General features: G+C 38.9%; 1 protein-coding gene across 3 annotated transcripts in view; it reads right to left on the minus strand.

The window, feature by feature from the left end:
• Window positions 1–20,189, minus strand: part of brip1 (BRCA1 interacting helicase 1) — a 233,273-nt gene that overhangs the window by 60,287 nt on the left and 152,797 nt on the right. For 2 of the 3 annotated variants that reach the window (XM_060847891.1, XM_060847889.1), the window contains 2 exons: window positions 17,138–17,297; window positions 12,600–12,721 (listed from right to left, as the gene is read on the minus strand). In XM_060847891.1, the coding sequence (XP_060703874.1) occupies window positions 12,600–12,721; window positions 17,138–17,297 (282 nt within the window). The remainder of the gene's footprint in view (window positions 1–12,599; window positions 12,722–17,137; window positions 17,298–20,189) is intronic. The other variant, XM_060847890.1, reaches the window with a different exon arrangement.

A 20,189-nucleotide genomic window follows, 5' to 3' on the forward strand; every position in this document is an offset into this window, starting at 1 on the left:
GAAATGACATCACCAACACAGTAAATGAAATCAACGTAGGAAATGACATCATCACCAAAGAAACCTAAACACAAATAGAAAGTGGACATAACACCAGAGGTACACCAGAAGCTCACTGATAATGTTACCTAGTACAGTGATGAAACCTCTGAAAACAAACCTTCCAGCTCAACAAGCAAACTTACATCCAATACAAAAACAACTTGAGGATTGGTATACAGAGTAAAACATCAAATATTCCAATAGTTCAAACTAGGAGGTGTGGCAGACGGATGATATTAACTGATTGCAATAGTGTGTACACAGCTTACTAGAATGGGCAGACAATTGGAAGTCAGCATTTTATACAGGGAAGTGTGTGGGAGAGGCAATACAGTGTTAGTTAAACAGTTCTAAAGAATGTGACATGACACTATAATCATACATCAAATATGGCGCAAATCAAAACCATAGGAGCAAGGACATTAAATACAATAGAATCACAGAGTCACAGGGATGTGCAGCATGGAAACAGACTCTTCGGTCCAACCCATCCATGCCGACCAGATATCCCAACCCAATCTAGTCCCACCTGCCAGCACCCAGCCCATATCCCTCCAAACCCTTCCTATTCATATACCCATCCAAATGCCTCTTAAATGTTGCAATTGTACCAGCCTCCACCACTTCCTCTGGCAGCTCATTCCATACACGCACCACCCTCTATGTGAAATAGTTGTCCCTTAGGTCTCTTTTATATCTTTCCCCTCTCACCCTAAACCTATGCCCTCTAGTTCAGGACTCCCTAACCCTCAGGAAAAGACTTTGCCTATTGATTCCTATCCATGCCCCTCATAATGTTGTAAGCCTCTAAGGTCACCCTTCAGCCTCCGACGCTCCAGGTAAAACAGCCCCAGCCTGTTCAGCCTCTCCCTGTAGCTCAGATCCTCCAACCTGGCAACTTCCTTGTAAATCTTTTCTGAACCTTTTCAAGTTTCACAACACCTTTCCGATAGGAAGGAGACCAGAATTGCACACAATATTCCAACAGTGGCCTAACCAATGTCCAGTACAACCGCAACATGACCTCCCAACTCCTGTACTCAATACTCTGACCAATAAAGGAAAGGATACCAAATACTTTCTTCACTATCCTATCTATCTGTGACTTCACTTTCAAGGAGCTATGAACCTGCACTCCAAGGTCCCTTTGTACAGCAACACTCCCTAGGACCTTACCATTAAGTGTATAAGTCATGCTAAGATTTGCTTTCCAAAAATGCAGCACCTCACATTTATCTGAATTAAACTCCACCTGCCACTTCTCAGCCCATTGGCCCATCTGGTCCAGATCATGTTGTAATCTGAGGTAACCCTCTTCGCTATCCACTACACCTCCAATTTTGGTGTCATCTGCAAACTTACTGACTGTACATCTTATGCTCGCATCCAAATCATATATGTAAATGACAAAAAGTAGAGGGTCCAGCACTGATCCTTGTGGTACTCCACTGGTCACAGGCCTCTAGTCTGAAAAACAATCCTCCACCATCACGCTCTGTCTTCTACCTTTGAGCCAGTTCTGTATCCAAAAGGCTAATTCTCCCTGTATTCCATGAGATCGAACCTTGCTAATCAGTCTCCCATGGGGGACCTTGTCGAACGCCTTACTGAAGTCCATATAGATCACATCTACTGCTCTGCCCTCATCAATCTTCTTTGTTACATCATCAAAAACTCAATCAAGTTTGTGAGACATGATTTCCCATGCACACAGCCATGTTGCAATCACTTCTCTAGCTTCCCACAGAGTTCTCGGGTATACCTGATCAGGTCCTGGGGAATTATCCACCTTTAAACATTTCAAGACATCCAGCACTTCCTCCTCTGTATTCTGGACATTTTGCAAGATGTCACCATCTATTTCCCTACAGTCTATATCTTCCATATCCCTTCCCACAGTAAATACTAATGCAAAATATTCATTTAGTATCTCCCCCATTTTCTGTGGCTCCACACAAAGGTCGCCTTGCTGATCTTTGAGGGGCCCTATTCTCTCCCTAGTTACCCTTTTGTCCTTAATATATTTGTAAAACCCCTTTGGATTTTCCTTAATTCTATTTGCCAAAGCTATCTCATGTCCACGTTTTGCCCTCCTGATTTCTCTCTTAAGTATATTCCTACTTCCTTTATACTCTGCTAAGGATTCACTCGATCTATCCTGTCTATACCTGACATGTGCTTCCTTCTCTTTCTTAACCAAACCCCCAATTTCTTTAGTCATCCAGCATTCTCTACAGCTATCAGCCTTCCCTTTCACCCTGACAGGAATGTACTTTCTCTGGATTCTTGCTACCTCATTTCTGAAGGCTTCCCATTTTCCAGCCATCCCTTTACCTGCGAACATCTGCCTCCAATCAGCTTTTGAAAGTTCTTGCCTAATACTGTCAAAATTGGCCTTTCTCCAATTTAGAACTTCAATTTTTAGATCTGGTCTATCCTTTTCCATCATTATTTTAAAACGAATAGAATTATGGTCGCTGGCCCCAAAATGCTCCTCCACTGATACCTCAGTCACCTGCCCTGCCTTATTTCCCAAGAGTAGGTCAAACCTTGCACCTTCTCTAGTAGGTACATCCACATACTGAATCAGAAAATTGTCTTGTACACACTTAAGAAATTCCTCTCCATCTAAACCTTTAACACTATGACAGTCCCAGTCGATGTTTGGATAGTTAAAATCCCTTACCATAACTACCCTATTATTCTTACAGATAGCTGAGGTCTTCTTACAAGTTTGTTTTTCAATTTCCCTCTGACTATTGGGGGGGGGGTCTATAATACAATCCCAATAAGGTGATCATCCCTTTCTTATTTCTCAGTTCCACCCAAATAACTTCCCTCGATGTATTTCCAGGAATACCCTCTCTTAGCACAGCTGTAATGCTATCACTTATCAAAAATGCCACTCCCCTCCTCTTTTGCCTCCCCTTCTATCCTTCCTGTAGCATTTGTATCCTGGAACATTCAGCTGCCAGTCCTGCCCATCCCTGAGCCATGTTTCCATAATTGCTATGATATCCCAGTTCCATCTTCCTAACCATGCCCTGATTTCATTTGCCTTCTCTGTTAGGCCCCTTGCATTGAAATAAATGCAGTTTAATTTATTAGTCCTACCTTGTCCCTGCCTGCCTTGACTGTTTGATTCACTTCTGTCATAGAACCAACTTACAGTTGCCAAACTTGCAATCTTGACTTCATTTACAGAAACGCATCACTGTGATTTCATTAAAATAAATAATTTTACTGAACTATAATGAAAGACAAACTAAAAATTCTGTATGTCAGCAATAAGTACAATGCTTTTACCCCCAAAATAAATACTGTTCACTTGCAACAAATTGCACATGTCCTAACCATGTGCTACCATCTGCACTGATTTCATATTTGAACTCCAGGAGATAGATACAAGTTAAGTTTCATTGAAATTACTTCAAGCATAAAGATTACTCTTTATTTGGTACTAGGCAGATGTAGTTTTTAAACTATTGTTAAGTTCATTATGATTTATAGTCACATATTAGTAAACCAGGAAGATGATTTAGCTCTAATTTCAATAATGAGTGAGATTTTAAATGCTGATTATGCAGACTCATTGTAATGCTGTTACTGAACAACGTTGACATAATTGAGTATACATGTTGAATATCTGACAAGTCAGCAGTTCTTGGACAGCTGTGGCTCCCAGTTAAAAAAAAGCCATGAACTGTCAATTTGATCAGTTGTTTCTAGTGAGAAATAAACATTTGAGCAGTAGATGGGCTGAAGTAAGGATGGAAGTATGAGGTCTTTCACAGATAAGTTTTCACAGAAATTGACAGTTGTTCCAGCTTCTTATTTCAGATTTTTATTGAGTTCAAATATCACCATCTGCCATGGTGAGATTCGAACCCATGTCCCCAGAATATTCGCTGAACAAGTTGCCAGTTTGAATATTCCATTAGTTGCTAAGCTAAAAGACTGGATCCTCAGAGATTATTGTAAGCAGTCATATCTCTAAACATGAGCACATACACTTTTTAAAGTATCTATCATGCACTCACAGAAGTCTCAATGCAACTGTGGAGGAACATATGCCTAATGACATATGCCACATAATAGGGATGTAGAACATTATAAAAATAATGCCTATTACTAGGCCATCAGTACTGGAACAACAAGTGACAGCGAGTTTAAACCTTGACACAATTTTTCCAATGAAATTTATGACCAAATTTAGTACTTTGGTGCCAATATTCAAGCAATATATTTTTTTTTGATTTTAACACACTAGAGAAAAGTGAATTATGATAAAATGCAAAGTTTCTCATTATCTCCGCCCAAACAGATCAGTGTATATGCTATTGAAGTGTCCAGTAGCTGAAAAAGAGTAGACAATACAAACTATTGCAATATTTCAGCACACAGAGATTAGCAATCCTGCTTGATTATCCAAATTGAGGATGTTAGGAGATTACAGGGTGACCTGGACAGGTTAGGTGAGTGGTCAGATGCATGGCAGATGCAGTTTACTGTGGATAAATGTATGGTTATCCACTTTGGTGGCAAGAACAAGAAAGCAGATTACTACCTAAATGGAATCAATTTACATAAAAGGGCAGTACAAAGAGATCTGGGTGTTCTTGTACACTAATCAATGAAGGTAAGCATACAGGTTCAGCAGGTAGTGAAGAAGACTAACACCAATTTTATACAAGATGATTAGGGGTTTAGATAGGGTTGACCATGAGAACCTTTTTCCACGTATGGAGTCAGCTATTACGAGGGGGCATAGCTTTAAATAAAGGGGTGGTAGGTATAGGACAGATGTTAGGAGTAGATTCTTTACTCAGCGAGTCGTGAGTTCATGGAATAACCTGCCAGTAGCAGTGGTGGACTCTCCCTCTTTATGGGCATTTAAATGGGCATTGGATAGGCATATGGAGGATAGTAGAGAAAGTGAGGTCAGCAGATGCTGGAGATCAGAGCTGAAAATGTGTTGCTGGAAAAGCGCAGCAGGTCAGGCAGCATCCAAGGAACAGGAAATTCGACGTTTAGGGCATAAGCCCTTCATCAGGAATGAAGGGCTTATGCCCGAAATGTCGAATTTCCTGTTCTTTGGATGCTGCCTGACCTGCTGCGCTTTTCCAGCAACACATTTTCAGATATGGAGGATAGTGGGCTAGTGTAGGTTAGGTGGGCTTAGATCGGCGCAACAGAGGGCCAAAGAGCCTGTACTGCGCTGTATTTTTCTATGTTCTATGTTCTAGCATGCTGGCTTTCATAACAAGAAGGATTGAGTATAGATGCAAAGAGGTTCTTCTGCAGCTGTACAGGGCCCTATTAAAACCACACCTGGAGTACTGTGTGCAGTTCTGGTCTCCAAATTTGAGGAAAGACATTCTGGCTATTGAGGGAGTGCAGCGTAGGTTCATGAGGTCAATTCCTGGAATGGTGTGACTACCTTACGCTGAAAGACTGGAGCGACTGGGCTTGTATACTCTTGAGTTTAGAAGACTGAGAGGGGATCTGATTGAGACATATAAGATTATTAAAGGATTGGACATTCTGAAGGCAGGAAACATGTTTCCATTGATGAGTGAGTGCCGAACCAGAGGATACAGCTTAAAAATACGGGGTAGACCATTTAGGACAGAGATGAGGAGAAACTTCTTCACCCAGAGAGTGGTGGCTGTGTGGAATGCTCTGCCCCAGAGGGCAGTGGAGGCCCAGTCTCTGGATTCATTTAAGAAAGAGTTGGATAGAGCTCTCAAGGATAGTGGAATCAAGGGTTATGGAGATAAGGCAGGAACAGGATACTGATTGAGGATGATCAGCCATGATCATATTGAATGGTGGTGCAGGCTCGACGGGCAGAATGGCCTAATCCTGCACCAATTGTCTATTGTTAAATTTAAAGAAGGAAAAATAGACTAAAAGACCACCATGTAGTATTAGATATGATTTCAGACAAAGGATCATCTCCATCTCTAGAGGTTGGTACTGACAACACCTAACAACTACATTTGCCCTTTCATGGGGGATGGAGCTCTGGATTGGATAACCGGAAATACACACACTACACAGATTCAGAAATATGACGACACAGAAATGTAAAGTACACCTTTTGGGAAAATAAAATGAATTTATTGCAAGTATATTCCGAGAATTTCCTTGGCATGGATATGAATAGAAAAGCAGTAAAAGAATGATCATTACCCATGAAAGCTAAAAATCCACCTTCCAATAGACAATTATAGTCCCACTGGCAAACATTTCAAAACATTTGCACAAAAGAACATCTGTCTTTGTACTTGAAGGAAGAGAGCAAGCAGGAAGGACCACATGCAATTAAATGCAGGCACAAAACTGATGTAAAATTCACTTTAAAATTAAAACTGGACAGAAATTCAATATTTTTGGTTAAAGTAATGTATCAGTGCATATTTTTGGTTAATGTAATGTATCAATGGAGGCATTAGAAAAGAAGCATTTGGATAATATGGAGTCATAAAGCTTTCTAGATGAAGAAGAAAAAAGCATTGACAACTCATTTAATTGAGACTATGCAATAGAGAGCATGTCCTATTTTTTATCTGCAGTCACTTTGGTGCGAACTAATTTAAGTATAACTTACTTGAAAACAAAAACATTGAAAATATAACAAAGATACTGTACACATAACCAAGCAGTTTTTGCACCTTTGAATAACAGTTGCAGACATATTCAGATAAAGATTCATATTTGTCAAAAACAATTCCAGCAGTTCTCTGATGATCTTGTTTACATAAGAACAATCAGTGTAGCACTGGGGAAACATTTAGTAGCGAAAAAAGAGTGCCCGTGAGTTTTGAGAAGATTTGTAGCTCAGGTTGAGGTTTTGGATGTAGGTTTGCTTGCTGAGCTGGAGGGTTTGTTTTCAGACGTTTGCCACCATACTAGGTTACATCTTCAGTGAGCCATCGAATGAAGCACTGGTGCTGTAGCCCGCTTTCTATTTATATGTTTGAGTTTCCTAGGGTTGGTGATGTCATTTTATGTGGTGACATCATTTCCTATGGTAACATCATTTCCTGTTCTTTTGCTCAGGGGGTGGTAAATAGAGTCCAATTCAATTTCATGGTAAATGGGGTCCAAGTCAATGTGTTTATTAATAGAATTCAGATCGGAATGCTATGCTTCTAGGAATTCTTGTGCGTCTCTCTTTTTGGATAGATGTGTTGTCCCAGTCGAAGTGGTGTCCTTCCTCAACCGTATGCAAGGATACTAGTGACAGTGGGTCATGTTGTTTTGTGGCTAGTTGGTGTTCATGTATCTTGGTGGCTAGTTTTCTGCCTGTTTGTCCAATGTTTGTCCAAGAGTACCAGTGACAATACTTCAATTTTTGAGATCAATGAGAGAAAACTATATGTCCATTATATTTCTGTTACTTTAGAAGAATAGGCTGGATGCTATTTTTAATGAGAAACTTGTACAGAAAAATTCTTTGAATGATGTTACATTAACTTTGGTTTGTTCTTTCAGCTTATTTTTCTTTATTTGTTCATGGAATGTGCATTTTGCCCTACACAAATTGTTCAGAAGGCAGTTAGGAGTCAACCACATCGCTGTGGGTCTGCAGTCACACCTAGGCCAGACCCAGCATGTTTGACAGATTTTCTTTCCTAAAGGGCATTTTGGAAACAGATGAGTTTTCACAGAAATTGACAGCTGTTCTAGCTTATTTCAGATTTTTGTTGAATCCATCTGCCATGGTGAGATTCGAACTGATGTCCCCAGAACATTCATCTGAGTTTCTAGATTATCAGTTCAGCAACTAGTGAGAAACCGAGTTTGGACATTGGACTTTGACTGGGTAAGGCTTTCCTATGAAGGATGCACCAGCAGAACAGTCATCGCAAAGCTTTTCTACAAAATCAATGAAGGCATGTTCACTCTGATTGACTGTTTGAGATATATTGTGAAGAATGGACCAAGGAACAATGTTTCCCAAGTTTTGTTTTAAATGAAAAGTTGAATTATCTCAGAATATAATGACCAACATTAGATGTGATTCTGCAATCAGGCAGTACTTACACAATAAACCCAAATGTGCCAAAACGTACACTCACAATCAATTTAAAATTATCTATTGATCTCTAACAATATAGCTCATGCCTGCTTGACAGCAGGTACATTTACTCATATGCATAACTCAGTGCAGACAAAAGCAATTTGTCCAAATGCTGCATCTTTTCAATTAAACAAAAGCTTAGGGAAACTGACTTAACAGTGGCATTATCATTTTTTTGAATTTAAACAAAGTTTGGAGTAACTAATGCCTGGTTCATTCTCTGTAGCAACTCCTCAACTAATCAGAGTCCACATGCCAATCAAACAGCATTCTGCTTCTTGACTATGCAATTAAATTGTTGTTTCCTTTGAAGTCTGGTATTCTTGCATTGGACCTGAATAGTGCAAGATGAAATTCTTAGACATCATGCCTTTTTCATGCAAGAAAGATATTTTGAGTTCTGACTGATTAATCCCTTCATAGCCCAATGGCATTGAGGCCAGCTCCAAACCTGCAGTGCCATTCCTGCTGAAACCACGGAAGTCACAGAATGACATTCAGTCCCCAACAATGATAACATTAGAAAATGAAGGCTACAATGAGCAGAAAGGTATTTTCATCAACATGTACAAAACTTTATTTTTCAGATTTTAGCTGAGATGTATAAAGTGTCTGTCATTGCCAGTGCCTGTTGTATAGCTGCCACAACATTTTTTCTGAACCATTCAACTTTGACTTCATAAAGGTAATGTACAGGTAACTTGCAGTGAATAGCAGTACATCATGTGGCATTTCAACAAACAGAAAACTTCATGCTTCAAGAAACTATGGTGCAAATCTACCCTGGTCTCATCTACTCATCTCAATCCCAGTTGCTTCTGGGGTTTCTGAACAAGTGACAGGATTAAAATCTAATGCAACCAAAACTCTCTTATGAACAGCAAATTCAATCTACTGCCAGTCAAGCAGAAGCGAAAAAAATCAAACAGCTTCCCTGGAGGTACATCACTGCTATATGCTTCATGCCACTGTGTCTAAGGTGAACTATAAGTGTCAATCATTATCAAGAATCCCCAAGGTGACAGCTCCACTTTTCAAATCCTGTGCACAGTTTGAGCGAAAGTAAAATCTTAAAGGTCAATGCAACTTGGTAAGGACATGATAAACAAAAAAAAAGGTGGACTGCTCTTCCATTTTCGCAGACATATTACTTGCAATTCAAAAAACAAGGAGAAATAAGCAGAAGTTTTAACCTGATGTTCAGAAGACATTGCACAGTTCCAACTACAGCCACAAACTTCTTGACTTCCATCCCCAAACAACGGAAAAGGCTGCAATTCCCATTTAATCCATGGCAAAAACAATAATTCAAACAACTAAAAAATTAAGATAAAATAATTCAAATATTCCTTCTTACTGACTGATTCTGTAGCTTTGCTTTTCATTACAAATGAATCAAATACTGAAATTCTTGATGGAGAACCAAAATTTCCAAGTAGGAACTATGAGCTAAGTAAAGGAAATGTATTCATGGTGATGGATTCTGAAGAGGAAGAGGTTTACAGTTGCTTGCTAGATTCCTTGGATGGAAAGGAAAATTAGTGTGATTCAACTAATAGCACTCATTTCTCTCACAGTAAAGAAGGATTAGACTCAAGCTGCATTCCAGTATGAGGCAAAGAGCTATATTGCATTGAAGAAACTGCGGTCCATTGCAGGAACTATTAATTCAAGGCTCTGATTCACTGCACGAGTGTGAAAGATGTGAAAGTGTGAGAAAAAGACAAACAGAAAGGGCTAAACTGTTTTCATCTGAATTGAAACTGGTTTGTTTTTCTAATCAAACTGCTCAGAAATGTTATTACGTACTTCTGGAGCATGTGGGACTTGAACCCAGGCCTTCTGGTCTACAGATAGAGCCAGTACTTCTGTACCACAAGAACCAGCCTCAACAGGAAGCTTTAATTCCCTGACTGAAAAGGAAAACGGACGAGACATTGAGTTGATTGTTTAATAGTTGGTTGAAAGAAAGAGGGAACAGCTGGGATTTGGCAAGAGTCTTGACAGACTTTTATTTAGTCAACAAATTCTCTGTCCAGGAGTGTCATTGTTTCTAAATCATCTATGAGATATGGGAATTTTAACTGGTCCTTTGCAGTTTTATGGGATCATTCTTCATGCAAAATAATTCTTGCATTTGTTTGAATAAAAATAATGCCTGCAATATACAAGTATAGACTGTGAAGCACTTTGGGACATCAAAGGTCATAAAAGACTACATTTAAATGCAATTTTAATTTACTCCATCAACTACAAAAATAAGGATGGATATCACCTGCAAGATATGTAAGCCATCCTTAATTCTTAAGGCTCATACCCTCCAACAAAAAAACTATGCAAATTCTAGGGGACAGTTTAGATCAATCTTATGCCATTTCAAAAACATTAAGGAGGTATTTCCATAGAATTGAGGATACAATTAATATAGTAATTACTGTTACTGAACATATTCAAGGAAATTCCCACAGTGCAATACTGCAAGCCCTCGTGCTCTTTTTGAACAATGGATTCTTATTTTAGAGAAAAGTTAGCAAAATTTAAGAAGATTCAGTTTAACCTAGGAGCAAGCACAGAGATCTATTGTTGGTTTACCATTGTTCTTAATTCATATGTGTGCATATTAGGACATTACAGCGAAGAAAATCATAGAAAGTAACACTGTCTGATTACATTTAAAATAAACAAACATACATGACACAAGTAGGAAATCTGGATATTTTATGGCTAGGCAAACAATGCATGTGTTGCTGCACTCAGCTGAGACAAGATAGTAAATCTCAGCCACTGAAACATTAAATTATTACATTTGCCACATCTTGAAGTTAAGAAATCTAAAAAGAATTGTCAATATTGCATATTATCTTAAGTAAAAACCAAGAAAACTGCAGGTGCTGAGAATCAGAAACAAAAACAGGAATTGGTGGAAAAGCTCAGCTAGTTTGGCAGCATCTGTGCAGAGAAATCAGAATAGAGGAACAGAATGAAATATTAGTTCTGTTTTCTCGCCAAATAGATCTAATGAAGTCATTGACCTGAAACATGAACTCTCTTCTCTCTTCACAAATGCTGCCTGACTTGCTGAGCGTTTCCAACATGTTGTTTTTATTTCAGAAACACAGTCCCCTGCTTTTTGATTAGAATATAAAATCTTTGCTTTGTAAGAGAAGTGGTCTGAAAGAGACATAGACTTTTCTCATTATACTGTGCCACATTGTATAAAATAATCTAGGGCTCTAACAAGAATATTTCTTGCTTTTACAAATCAAGGGAATAATTGGAAATATCTGGAGTGGAAGAACACTCAGTGAACAGCTCAAAATAAGGTGATCTGAGAGGCAGATTCAAGTACACAGCAGTGAATTAGGCTTGATATTTACTCATTGTTGTCATTTAATTATGGGTTATTGGAGATGTGAAAAATGGAAATGAGCCTGAAAACATGTAGAAGAAAACTGAAATGTTTTGGCCTTTTAATGTCTGTACCTCATTTCCAATAGATCATTTTGACTGGCCCCCATTTATCCTACTGTCATAAGGTTTCAGAATAATACATTTTTCAACTAATTCCTTAATCCTATTATATTCTTAAAAATGTTGTGAAACGAACAATTAACATTTTCTCCAAGTATTTCTGAACACAGCTGTGTTAAATTTCAGCCAGTCTGATCATTTTGCGAGGATGTTACCAAGACTGGAGGGTTTGATTTAGAAGGACAGGCTGGATACACTGGGACTTTTTTCACTGGAGCGTAGGAGGTTGAGGGGTGACCTTATAACGGGTTATAAAATCATGAGGGGCATAGGTGAGTCATAAGGTGAATAGCACAGGTCTTTTCCCAAGGGTAGGAAGCATTCAAAACTAGAGGACATGGGTTTAAGGTGAGAAGGGAAAAGATTTAAAAGGGACCTGAGGGGCAACTTGTTCATAGAGAGGGTGTTGCATAAATGGAATGAGCTGCCTGATAAGTGGTACATGCCGGTGTAGTTGTAGCATTTAAAAGACATTTGGATAAGTACGTGAAAAGGAAAGTTTTAGAGGGGTATGAGCCAAATGCAGGCAAATTAGATTATTTAATTTGGGAAACCTGGCTGGCATGGACAGGTTGTCCAATGGGTCTGTCCTGTGCTGTATAATTCTAATTGTCCTGCCATTTCTAATGTAAATCATTAGATATTAGTTTGGTAAGGTATAAGAAAAGCACGTGAAGTGTGCAGTTGGATATTCTGTTAACTAGTTTTCTTTTTAAATGATAAAATAATTTAGTATTATATTTCTGCCTGCAGATTCCAGGGACAATTTGTGGCACAGATGTGTCGCTTTCCAAACTAGACAATAGCACAGGCGCTCCAATTGAACATTTTTAATGGATCCTGCAGACATTTTTGTTCTACCCTACATATTTCTATGAGTTATTTTGCAAGTGGAAAGGTTTCAGCAGCCCATTTTTCTTTAGTTTTGATTACTTGCCTGGAGGTCTTTGACATTTGGAAAAGGAATGCCTATTGTAACCACGGCACGAGCATTATCATCAGTGAAATCAAGTCCTTCACTGACTTTTCCTCTGCAAACAGCTACCAAGAGAGCTCCGCCTAAGAACAAAAACAGAAAGAAAAATCAAGACACTGCACCAAAAGGAAGGTTAAAAGGGTAAAGATAAATCAGCTTGCAAAAGATTACGAACCATAGATATCTAAACATTTTGAGTTGGGGCTAAAAGATCTAGCAACGTTATCATTTCAGTCCACCATATACGCAGTTTAGTCTGCAACGGCTTTGGTCATGATACCACATTCCACTTAAAAGACTACAGCGCAGTACAGGCCCTTCGGCCCTCAATATTGCATTGCCTGTGGAACCAATCTGAAGCCCATTTAACTTACACTATTCCATTCTCATCCATATGCCTATCCAATGCTATAACCGAGCTATAATTCTTACCCTCCAATACATACCTATCCCTTTCCATCACTAAAGTAAACATAATTAAATTATGGTCACCATCATCAAAGTGCTCATCTACCTCTAAATCTAACACCTGACTGGGTTCATTACCCAGTACCAAATCTAATGTAGCCTTGCCTCTTGTTGGCTTGTCTACATACAGTGACAGGAAACCCTCCTGCACACATTGGACAAAAACTGACCCATCTAAAGTTCTCAAACTGTAGTAGTCCCAATCATTCATGCTCACAAATGGCAGCTCAAGAATTTGCTGAAGTCTTTTATTCAGAATTCAACTTATTCAGCCTCAAAATGTATTTGTGTAGTTAAACCTTATTACTGCAGATGTATAAACTATTTAAAGTAATTTATAAGATGAATGCCTTGGAATTAATCACAATAGAAGGGAAGGTACTGGATGTTTCACAGAATGCTGTGCGACAGATCAGAGATGGATCAAGATGGCTGTATCTTTGGCTGTCCTTTGAACTTAAAGTAAAACAAAATACTCTGGAAAAGGGGGGATGCTATGGAACTACACTGAATGCAATTCAGCAATAGGTCAGATGATGACCGTCACTTGGATAGTGGGTCCTGATCAACATAAAAACAAATGAAAACAAGTGGGCCATTTACCTTTTGAGCCTGATCCAAGACTTAATACGAACATGGCTAATTGAACACTTCAGCGACTTTTACCAACAATAATCCCACAATCCTTAATGCCATTGCTAAAATAAATCAATCTCTACCTTAAAATACTCAAAGACTGAGCTTCCACAGTCAGCTGCAGCAGAGAATTCCAAAGATTCACAACTCTGAGTAAAAAGTGTTCGCCTCATCAGTCCTAAATGGCATATCACATTTTTTACATTGTTCCCATGGATACAGATTCTTCAATCTGGGAAGCTTTCTCATGCAGGAAACTGGAGCACCCTGTAGAAACCCACACAGGCATGGGTAAAACATGCAAGTCACCCAAAGCTGGAATCAAACCTGGTGCTGAGAGCCAGCAGAGCTAACCAATGAACCACCATTTACACTGAATGAACAACTGTGAAATTAATAGAATTCAAGTGCCCAAGGCTATTTATGAGCTGTATGTTCTTAATTTTTAATGGATACCTATTCAAAATAGATCGACATGCACAGAATGGCCTCTATTAATTCTTACGACACCATAGAAAAACTCTTCCAATCTTGTAGTATGGAGAAAGTGAGGACTGCAGAAGCTGGAGGTGAGAAGGGAGAGTGTGGTCCCTTCATCAGGATCCGGCTTCTCCTGCTTCTCGGATATTGCCTGACTGGCTGTGCTTTTCCAGCACCACATTCTCCAATCGTGTACTATGCGTGGTATATTCATGGCTCTTGCAACAGACGAAGAGAACCCATTGATCAATGGGGAGTTTCAGACCTTTATGAAGGCAAAGGGGATAAGGCACATCCACATAGCACCCTACTATCTGTCTTCATGGTCTGGCTGAGCAGACGGTCCAGGTATTTACAAGTAGTATGAGAAAGTAAACTATAGGCCTTTGGAAATGAAGCTTGCTCATTTCCTCTACAACGTTAGGACATATGACAATGGGAGTACCCTTGGAGTTGATGGTCCGACACATTTGGACTAGGCTTAGCCCGACTTTCCCAAACCTGGGCTGAATTAAAACAAGAAACCCAAACTAAGGGCTAAAATGGAAAAAGATGTAATGAAATATATAAAGAAAACAATTAAACATGGCATTTAGAAGGTTTGTGTGATGCAGTGGTGATGCTACCACTGTGCTACAAGAGGGCCATGATGTATTTTATTCTTGGACACAAAATGAGAGGCACCTGCTTTCACTTTGTGGAGACTTATAGGCTTTAGGGAAGCCTGTTTTAAAAAAATCTCCGGACACAGAAAGAGAGAGAGAGAGAGAGAGAGAGAGGAGTGAGCAAGTCCTGGAGAGAATCAGGAACAGCAGATACTGTGGTCAGAAGAGAGAAAAAGAATATTTTTCTCTACCAGTTACCAGACAGAATTGGGTGGGAAGATATTTTCCAGTCAAAGAGATAGAAATCTGTAGAAAATTAAGGACACTGGAAAATTCATCCTGGCACAGCCAAGGAAGAAACCATTGGAATGCATGTGCTGAAAGTTGGTTTGGGATTTCTTGGGACACTGAGGTAAAGAGGTCTTCAATAATCACTGCTTGTTAACACTGAGCAAAACAAGGAAAAGTAAGCGATTTGAAGGTGAGATTAAAATGAAACTGTTTCCTTGTGAAGACTGTCATTTCACAATGTGTGCTGTGTGAAGTATGTTGGTCTGGGTGTTTCATGTGTAAACACTAATAAAGGATGGCTTTGCTGTCATTTAGAATATTAGCTTCTTAAGAAGTAACATTTAATCATTGTTACTTTTGGAAATCTCAAAACTTAAATTATATCAAGTTTCTAAGTTGTTCACTAAGAATTCGAATTTTAAAAAAATTTAGTCTCTACACTGGTTAAAGCACTTGTCACTTGAACTTGAATTAGCTCTGGTTCTACTTTAATTATTAACACAGGTATTTTAATAATTTGGAACAGGTCACCAGTATAGACATGATGAATCATTCGTGCCTGGGGTAGGTGGGTTTGAACCTTTTGCCCAAATAATGAATATATCACTAACTATAGATATCCTCACACCAATAAATTATTAGATAATATTTCTTTAGTTAAATTCTATCATCATAGAGTCATACAGCGTGGAAACAGATCCTTTGGCTGAACTCGTCCGTGCCAATCAGGTTGCCTAAACTGAACTAGTCCCATATCCCTTTAAAGCTGAAAATGTGTTGCTGGAAAAGCGCAGGTCAGGCAGCATCCAAGGAGCAGGAGAATCAACGTTTCGAGCATAAGCCCTTCTTCAGGAATGAGGAGAGTGTGCCAAGCAGGCTAAGGTAAAAGGTAGGGAGGAGGGACTTGGGGGAGGGGCGTTGGAGATGCGATAGGTGGAAGGAGGTCAAGGTGAGGGTAATAGGCCGCAGTGGGGGTGGGGGCGGAGAGGTCAGGAAGATGATTGTAGATTAGGAAGGTGGTGCTGAGTTTGAGGGTTGGCTTTGAGACAAGGTGGGGTGAGGAGAAATGAGGAAACTGGAGAAATCTGAGTTCATCCTTTGTGGTTGGAGGGTTCCTAGGCGGAAGATGAGGCACTCTTCCTCCAACCGTTGTGTTGCTATGGTCTGGTGATGGAGGAGTCCAAGGACCTGCATGTCTTCGGTGGAGTGGGAGGGGGAGTTAAAGTGTTGAGCCACGGGGTGGTTGGGTTGGTTGGTCCGGGTGTCCCAGAGGTGTTCTCTGAAACGTTCTGCAAGTAGGCGGCTTGTCTCCCCAATGTAGAGGAGGCCACATTGGATGCAGTAAATGATGTGTGTGGAGGTGCAGGTGAATTTGTAAGATATGGAAGGATCCCTTGGGGCCTTGGAGGGAAGTAAGGGGGGAGGTGTAGGAGCAAGTTTTGCATTTCTTGCAGTTGCAGGAGAAGGTGCCGGGAGTGGAGGTTGGGTTGGTGGGGGTGGGGTGTGGACCTGATAAGGGAGTTACGGAGGGAGTGGTCCTTTCGAAACACTGATAGGGGAGGGGAGAGAAATATAACTCTGGTGGTGGGATCCGTTTGGAGGTGGTGGAAATGATGACGGATGATATGATTTTCCAGCAACACATTTTCAGCTCTGATCTCCAGCATCAGCAGTCCTCACTTTCTCTTAGAGCATATCCCTTTAAACCTTTCCGATCCATGTACCTGTTCAAATCTATTTTAAATGTTGTAATTGTACTCACTTCATATTAATGTACACATTTTTTGCATCATGTTAACTTTTGTTTTGAAACAGATTTTAACATCGTGTTACTTATATAACTCTGACTGTGCTCTATCAAATTTTATGTTGACACTGTTTTATAATGCCTCACTTGAGGTTATGAATGCAAGTCCAAATTTGAGTTTCAATTCACATATACCATTTGTTTTTCAGTCCAAATATTGAAACTTAAACATTTTGCAGATTATAGTAACTGATATTTTCTCAATGGTGTACCTTTGCTTTCTTTATCCTTTATAACCTTATAGTAGGACTGCAATAATGAATCAAAGTCACTTTTGTCACCTCCTTTTGGCTCAACAATAATGGTTTTGATCTCCTCCAGTTTTTCCCATAAACCTGTGAGCATCCAACGATTCTGCAGCTTGTCCAGCATCTGCAAATAGGAGTAAGAAATATTGTTTAAGGAGGCTTAACAAAACAAAACTCAAATTCAAGTTAATGAATTTCATTTCCAGAGAATTAATCATCCCAAAATCTAATAAAATATTTGATAGGGAATTAAGATTAGTGTTGTATTCTTATTGAATTTGTTATGGCCTAAGCCAGACCATTCAAAACATTCTTACGCAGGCAGCTCAGACCATAACTTTGCAATTTGTTTCGGTAAGTGTACAGTGAAAATTACTCGATTACATTAGCTAGATTGACTACTAGATTTTAAAACAGACAAAGCTTTATTCACAAAATTACACAATGAAACACAAAGAACAGAATAAAGAATCCCTACGATCTCAGCCTATCAAACCAGACTTAAGTATGCTGTTCCGAATATACACACAGTCCCAATAAGCCTTTAAAAACCAGTAAAGATGGAACACATGCTTACAGGTTGAAGTTGAAGCGTAGAAAGAGAGAGAGTTACCACACAGCTCCCTGTTGAACTCCTTACCAGGTCAGACTGAACTAAAACTGCTCAGCTCAGCTAGCGAGCTGATCACTCCCCTTTCTTTATACAGGTCACTTCTAAAACATGACCACTTCAGCCTGAAGTCTCACCTGTTTATATATGAACAAAAAACTTCTCAAAATCTTTTTCATCTCTGTACCAAACCAGACTAATCAGAGTCCGGCCCGGTTTATTACCCCTCCAAAAAAAAAATCAAGGACAGAGTATTCTTGAGCCAAAGAACAGCTTTTAGAAAAAAAGGGACTATCTTTGTGACAATTTGAATTAAATAATAATTGAATATTTAGACCAGAAGATAAAAACATCCTTCACTTTTTAAAGTTCTGCATTTAATCTTTATTATTTCTTTCATAATTTCCTGCTTTCACATTTAAAATAGAAACTACCAATACAAGACTGTTACAGTTTAAATACCCAAATTTGCCATTGGTGAAAGGCAAAGTGTTTACCAATTATTGGGTACAATTCTGGGGGATAAGTTTATGCAGTCAGCTTCCATTATGAATATAGACATGAGAATTAATTACAGAACCAGCTGACAGAATGTGTAGTCAATGATTATAGGTTGGCATGGGGAGTATTTCCAAAATATTGAAAAGTGTTTGTTTTTGAAATTTGGGTGCTGTGGGGTTTATCTAGCTGTGTAAAAACATATAGTCCTGTTAACATGAAAAGTGATTATTATTACAAGATAGAGAAAAGTTGCTTTCAGCACCCTAGAGCCATTTTTCCAGGTGCAAGCCTTTCTTTATTATTGCAGGTAACAGCTTACATTCAATTAATATTCATTCCATCAGTTAGCTAAGAAATTTAATGCTTACATACTTACTTCTAGTGACAATTCCCTAAAGTATTCTCCATTTACCAATAGGGAAAGTACTTGCACTTTACAGTTTCGCTCATGGAAAATTCCAACTAGCAGGTTGCACAACATTATGAATGACTGAAAACTCAAAAATGTAAACATCAATATTTAGTAACCTCTAAAGGGTTTAAAACCAACTAGGCCCAACAACATTGTACTGTGGTTACATTATTAATTCTCCTGAGATATGCTAAATATAGAATTCCAGCCAATATTTCAAAACACAAGCTTTCCCAATTAGTAAAATCATTAGTAAGGTGCAAGTAAGACTTGGCTCAACTATGACAAACTCATAAATTAATAGTAATATTTAAAAAAGAAATCACCTTGATGTTGAATATATATTAAGAAATGTGAACACAAATGACTATTGTAATATAAAGAATCCCTGATTTCAAAAAATAATCTTAGCTGAAATTCCCAAGACCTTTTATCACCATGAACTGACCATACATGAAATGAACATAATGAAAACAACATTATTTCATTTTTAAACATTACTACATTTGCACACCGATTTTAAATTGCAAGATAGGAAAAATAATAATGAAAGATAAATGAAGGGATACTAAAAGAACATTAAATTTGAAATAATAAAGCAGAGTTAGAAAATGGGAAAGTGATACAGTGGTTAAAGTTTTCTTTTCTTCATTCACAGGATGTTGATGTCATTGGTCAGGCCAGCACTTATTACTCATCCCCAATTTCCCAGAGGGCAGTTAAGTGTTAACCAGGTTGCTGTGGATCTGGAGTCATGTGCAGGTCAGACCAGGGAAGGACAGCAGATTCCTCCCCTCAAAGACATTAATGAAACAGATAGGTTTTTCCAACAATCCACAATGGCACTAGACTCTTAGTTCCAGATATTGAGTGGAGTCAAATTCTACCATCTGCCATGCCAAGACCTGAACGTGAGTCTCAAGAACATTACCTGGGTCTCTGGATTAATAGTTTAGCAATAATACCACTAGGCCATCACCTCCCTGAAAGTAGACTTATCTGGATTACATATATTCTACCACTTTTCTGCGGTTTTTGCTTTGCAGAGAAGCAAAATTGGCAAAAATGATACTGCAGTCAAATTTCTGCTTAAAATTCCATATATTTGGGACTGTAAAAAGCTTTACACTTTCACCAGCAGTATGTGTTATGAAAACACTGATAAAGTCCAACATTTCTTTTATAATGAACCATTCAGATAGAGGATGATTTTGTTTTCTGTTTGTATAATATTGTTCTGGAAAATGCAAGGCAGACACACTGCTGAAAGAGAAGAAAGAGACAGCAGAGAGTGGGTTCTTAACAGGAAGAGGGCAAAACAGCCAACCAGCTGAGGAATGCTGCATTCACCCAGGTTATTAATGGTCAGAGTACCAAAAAAGCAAAACAAAGAAGTCTTAACTCATCATATAACCTGGTCTACTCAGTCTAACTGTGTGATAAACTCTGACTATTCAACTCTCGGATATATCACAGTTGCTAAACGTGGTCTT

The sequence above is a fragment of the Hemiscyllium ocellatum genome, chromosome 31 (genome assembly GCF_020745735.1).
Source record: "Hemiscyllium ocellatum isolate sHemOce1 chromosome 31, sHemOce1.pat.X.cur, whole genome shotgun sequence".
Classification (NCBI taxonomy): domain Eukaryota; kingdom Metazoa; phylum Chordata; class Chondrichthyes; order Orectolobiformes; family Hemiscylliidae; genus Hemiscyllium; species Hemiscyllium ocellatum.